The 6,000-nt window shown below is 43.1% G+C and overlaps 1 protein-coding gene across 8 annotated transcripts in view; it reads left to right on the top strand.

Annotated features, from left to right (window-relative positions):
• Window positions 1-3,650, top strand: part of ADAMTS9 (ADAM metallopeptidase with thrombospondin type 1 motif 9) — an 88,626-nt gene extending 84,976 nt beyond the window's left edge. For 7 of the 8 annotated variants that reach the window (XM_054837954.1, XM_054837953.1, XM_054837952.1 and 4 more), the window contains 2 exons: window positions 351-445; window positions 781-3,650. In XM_054837954.1, coding sequence (XP_054693929.1) covers window positions 351-440 — 90 coding nt within the window. In that variant the 3' untranslated portion in view covers window positions 441-445; window positions 781-3,650. Of the gene's footprint in view, window positions 1-350; window positions 446-780 lie in introns of those variants that run through there. The other variant, XR_008578783.1, reaches the window with a different exon arrangement.
• The last annotated feature ends 2,350 nt before the right edge of the window (window positions 3,651-6,000 follow it).

A 6,000-nucleotide genomic window follows, 5' to 3' on the forward strand; every position in this document is an offset into this window, starting at 1 on the left:
GCCAAGTTTTCCGCTCGTTACAGTTATTCACTATGGGGCAAATTGGAGAAAGCAGATACCCTTGAGATATGCCTCCAAATGGCCTTCTCCTTGGGCATCCTTCAATGTAATAAATCAAAACTACCCTTTCTTATTTGTGTTCACCATCTGACCTGGTAGCACTAAAGAGAATTATATTTGCATATATTTAAATACAAGGGTGATTTCATAGATTGATTTAGGCATAATTTGTTTTCCCTCCAAGACATTTCCTATTAAAAACCCTGGCTAGAATAACCCGGATCTGGCCCTTTCACAGCGTGGAGTTCCTGAGCCCTTACGCAAGATGTTATTTTTGATTTTGCCTGCAGGATGGTACCAAAGTAGTAGGAAAATGTGGCGGTTACTGCGGGAAGTGTACTCCATCATCTGGAACAGGCCTCGATGTTCAGGTGTTATAGCGATGGTGAGTTCCCAGCTGCTTCTGCACGATGGGAAATCTTCCCAAAAACGTCCCGAAGGAGCAGATCAGGCCACCCATGCTTGCAAAAGCACCCATGCATCGAGTGCATCGGTGCCAGCCACCCACCCCACGCAGCATCCAGGGAGCGATGGGATCCCGTGCTCCCGGTCCTCGCTTCCCCCAGTAACCCTTACAGGTATAACGCTGTCAACTGGAAACGCGCTTCCCGCCTCGCTGGCACCCGCTTTGGCTCCGCTCTTGTGCTGGTCTCCAGTTACGGGTCTCAGAGGTGAAGATGATGATCTGACCCTAATGTGCACCTTGTCTGTATTTTCTAGGTTCTCTGAGAGCAGCCAGCGGAGATGAGACGGATGAAGGATAGCGATGCAATACCTCTGCCTTCCACTTTTTTATCTGTTTATGTGTGTATATAGATCGCATATTCTTGATGTACAGTATAATATTTATGTTTGGAATTATTTATTTTGATTTAATATTTTTGTACGTAAAATCATTATATTAAGGCTGCTTTTACTATTTTTATTTTTTATTGTTAAATCCTGCAGTCAAACCACTGCATTTTGTGTACTCTACATTATATGTAGCATTATGACAAGTGATACTTTATTGTCACTGTATTCAGTTGTTTACTTTCAATCAGTAATTTTCCTTCAGTTATGGGCTGCTTTGGCCCTCCACGGTGCTACACAATCTGCATAGGGGTATTTTTGGCATTTCAATCTGTCTTTATGTAAGGAAAATAGACAAGATGTGCTTAAATTTTATTTTTAGGGATTAGGCCAACAGCACTCAAGGAAAACATGACAATGAATACAGTGCTAGTTGCATTAGCAATCTTTATCTTTTAGGTATGTTTTGAATTTCACATGACCTCTGTGGCCAGTGCTAAAAGCACTGGTTTGGTGCTAACATGGTATTTATTAATGCTCTGTAGTTTTCGTTAATCCAGTGCCTTTATCAGTGAAAAAAGGAGGAAAACAGAAAAAATTGTCAGGCGATTCAAATAAATTGAGATCTACCCCAGGTTTAGGAAAATTCCTGCAGATGGATCTTCAGCTCGAGCCTCTTTTTTCTAGGGCTCCGAAGTGAACTCGCTGTTTAAAAAAACATCTATTTGTCTCCTAATTGCATGTGCCACTGTGCTTCCTGGCTCCATCTGGAAGCGGGGTATTAACTCATCCCAGACGGGCTGATCAAGCCATATGCTTCCCTGGGCTGTGTGCTGAGAAGCGCTGCAGTTTCTTACGGACATTGTCACAGAATCCTAACGTGAAGCCGAAAGCATCCCTCCCGTGTTATCTCCCCGCGGGGCCGGTGAGGACCGCAGGGTCTTGCGGCAGGGGATGGGGGTCAGCGTGCCCAGCCAAGCCGCCCCTTCCTCTTGGCTGGGGGACTCCATTGCAGGCACCTGCAGCCTTTCCCCAGCTTCCTACTCACTCACAGACCATCTGCAGAGGGAGGCTTCAGCGCCGGCTCTGCCTGATTTCAACAAGATCACTCTGTACTTACAGATAACTCTGCCCCCCCCTTCAAAAACAAGCTGCTTTACGCCTACTTCTGTGTTGCTTTGGATCTTCCTGGTAAGGCATCTGCGCTCCTTGCCTATCCGCCATCCCATGTACAACCAGACCTTTAGTGTTGGCTTTTTTTTTTCTTTCTAATATATATAAAATGAGGAGACATCTCCCATAGGCGCCAAACGCGGCCGTGCGATGGCTCCCGCATGTACATAGCCCACCGCTTGTGGCACGCCACGTTTTCGCAGAGCTTTGTAGCACATTGAACGGGGGTGATGTGACCAGATTATTTTTGTAGTCTATGACTATGTCCCTTATCTCTTACTCCACAATTTTACTTAGCGATAGGAAGATGCTGCCCCTTCACCTTATATGTCGGGGCAGCCAGGACCACAAAGTACAAGGAAAGGAAGCTTTTCAGCACAAAATTGCCAGCAGTTTGGAAAACCAAAGAGGCTTATCTGCTACTTCAGATAACTCTTTCAGTTTTGGATGCAAATAGTTAACAAATGCAACCTCGGGATCTCGTGCGAATCTTTAGCAGAGCTCCCCAAAGGATGTGTAATCAGTCTGTTGCAGAACAGTTGGATCAATAGTGATAAAAGATCCCATCCCCGGATTCGTAACCCAGGTGGTGTTCAGCCTTCGGAGTGAAACCTGTCAGCCTGACAGTCGGGGATCGACGCGTTCGTGTAAGCTGGGAGACATCTCGCAGGCGAGCAGGGCTGCGTTACACTCCAGCAGCTAACGAACTGGTGCTCTACACTTACTCTGTGTGTGCCTCTGCTGCTCTTATTAATAGTCAGATTTAGAGGAAAGAATGAGACTCTTGGCCGTAATTTGGGGGTTTTGGATTAATAGGGCATAAGTAGATATGATCATATCTTAGAAAGATTTTTCACCTATGTTGTATGTCTATGCGTAACAATAATAAATTCTACCTTTCTGAGAAAAATGCCAAAAATACCATTTCAAAGGTGAAAGAAAAGGGAGAAGGGAAAAAAAGGGAAAGGGAAAAAGGGAAAGGGAAAGGGGAAAAGGGAAAGAGAAAGAGGAAAAAGGGAAAGGAGTGGTAATGGAATAGTGATTTTTTTTTAATGATAATTGCTTATGTGTAACTTCTGTAGGGGAAAAGGGAAAATTGCACTATGAACTTTAGAAAGAAACAGTGGTGCTTAGAAAGTACAGGCTTATATTTTCTCTAATGAAGTGAATGGCTATTTATAAAAAGAAATATTATTTTGACCTGTACACATTCATTTCTACCATATAGTTTCATAGCAGCTATTAACAGAGCAAGAGAAACCTAAAAAAATATTAAATAAACTATAAGGGAAAAAAATGATAGAGCACTGATCCTGTGGTTCATTAATGGGCTTCATTAAATAGGAAGAGACTTTGAAGACCAGAGACATTAGACATTTCTTGTTCAGGAAACAGCTCTGGGGTTTGTATATCAATGCCATTATTTTTCTACAAACTGGGGGGTTTTTTGCAAGCACTTTCCTGTACAGTTTTTCTTTTCTTTCTGCTTATACTCAAAAGGAAATGAAAAGACCCGTCAGACACGTCTGTATGGTCTTTCTGCATTTGCCATCGTATTTCAATACCTGTGTGCTATTATAGAGGCAAAATACTTTGTACACAAGGGAATAATACATTGAATGGTAAACATTCCTTTCTGTGCTGTGTTTATTTCCAAGCTTTGGGTTCCTTGTTTGATTGTCCTATGCAAAACGTACGAGGGAGGGTATTAATGGTGTTTATAGGGAGCCCTGCCCCAAGGCCATGTTGGTCTGTGGACCAGTGACCATCTTGGAGAATGGTCACGGCCATCCATTCGTGTCCTGCCAGTCGGATAGACTGATGGTCCCCAATTTCTGTCCAGGATATGAGTGCCCCGAGGTACAACACATACACAAGCACTACTCAGACGTGGCTGGTGCTGCCATCCATGCACCAGGGTCATCCGTTGCCATGGGACAATAAGGGAGCCAAAAAATTCATTTTGCGAATGTTTTTGAAGGATGAGCTGGGATACTGGACTTGGTCCACATCACTAGCAGTGGTATTTAAAGAAATCTAAAAAAAAAAAATTAAAAATTTCTAGGTTTGAAAAAAATAGTATCAAATATACAAGAAAATTCAGGTAGAAGGAATTTGAGTTAAAAGGAAGCAAACGTGGGGACCGGCTCCCAGGAGGGCAAACCAGTGACAAACTGCAGTCAGTTTTACATCACCCCTGCTGCAGAGGCTGCAGGTAAGAGTGAAGAAATTGCATCTTTCTGTCCTCCCTTGTATGTTCCTCATGCTTTGTCTCAGAAAATGCTGGCAGCTCCAGCCTTTTTCAGCTTCTATGTGTTGAATCCAAAAGGAGAGAGGATACCTTTTGCATGCTGTCTGAAACTGTCAGATGCAGAAACAGAATACGCAGTATTTCAAAAGCTTAATTCTTAGTTTAAATGACCAATATCTTAAAGATGTCTTTCTTTTCTATCATTTATCCTTAACAAATGATTACAAAGACTTTAAATGTGGGCTGCTGTGGAATTAAGCTAACAGGGGGTCTGCGCACAGCCCCTGAATAATGAGTGAGTCATTTTAACACTTTTGATACTCAAGTCAGGTTATTCTATGAAAATTACAGTGCTCTTCTTCAGCCTCATTGTACAGCATATCATGACTAATTGCTCCAGAGACAGAGGTGACTGCTTCATCTCTTCAACCTTCTCTTCTGCCCCAATAATGGGCATTTTTTCCTCTATAGAAAAATAAAATGCATTTTGTTGAAAGCTGTTGGAAACGTACATCTCAAGGAGCTAGTCTTAAATCAGGACATTTGCTAGAATGCTGTTTCTCCTGCACAGCCATGCTTTGAAAATCATCTTGAAAAATGGGGAGGGGCAGAAAAGACCAAGGAGGGCAGTCTGGGTTTGAAAGACAATTTTCCAGTGAGGCACTTCCAGACCTGATCTAGTGGGTCTTTCCAACATGACTCCTCTTCCCAAACAGAGATTGAGGGCTGACTTAGAGAAAGCATTTCTGCCTGGGAAACAGCATTGAGGTGAGACAGTTCTCCCGTCTACCAGGCACAGGCGCAGACATTCAGCCCAACCCAGGAGTCATTAACAGTTGAAGCAGCTCAGCCCACGTAGTAAGTTCTCCCATCGCTTGAACTCTTCAAGAGTTTAATGTATTTAAGAAATACATTCGAGTTTATCCAGAAGCTGCTAACATTAGTAGCTGTTGGTCTTTTATTGGGAGGGGATGAGACCCGTTGTGGTACAAATTCCTGGAGGCAGCTCTCCAGCTTGGATGGTGCAGGAGGAAGGACCCAATGGCCAAAAGCGGTGCCTGTCAGTCTCCAGTATTTTCCAAGTATTTTTGCCTGCGCTGGAGTAATCCAGGCAATTGGAATTGTAGCCTTCCAGAAGCAGATTTAGTTGACAAGTTTCTGACCTCTCTTTGCAATAGCGAGATGAAGAATGCTAAGAAGTTATTTTTGGCCTTCACAGAAAAGTCTGAGTTTCCACTTCAAAGCTGGCTTAATTTTTCAGCTATTTTGTATTACCAAACATAAGGCACCATTTTTGAAAAACCAAAATGAGAGTAGTGTTTTGACCTAACCCATATGCTTTTTATACTTTATTTCCTGGGAGGGGTGGGGGTGGGGGGTGTTGGTTTGTTTGCTCCAATTAAAAAAAAAATAAACCAACAACAAGCTTGTGAAATTTTCTATTAAATTACTTCTGCCTCTCTCTAGTTATAAATATTACTCCTGAACTCTTTGTAGACATGATCTGCTGACTGTAACTACAGGGAGATCTGATGTAGGTACCATTTTAAGCCAAGGGAAATACATTTCTCCTTTGTGAAGCTGATTTGGGTCCATCAAGGCAGTGGCTGGGTATGGAGTGCAGAGGCTGAGGCCGTTTCCACCAGGAAAACCCCAGTTCTGCTGGGAGCATAAGAGCCCAAATGGTTTCCACATTACACCTCCTCACAGGCTCAGGCACATGC

Source organism: Grus americana, chromosome 11, assembly GCF_028858705.1.
Source record: "Grus americana isolate bGruAme1 chromosome 11, bGruAme1.mat, whole genome shotgun sequence".
Classification (NCBI taxonomy): Eukaryota; Metazoa; Chordata; class Aves; order Gruiformes; family Gruidae; genus Grus; species Grus americana.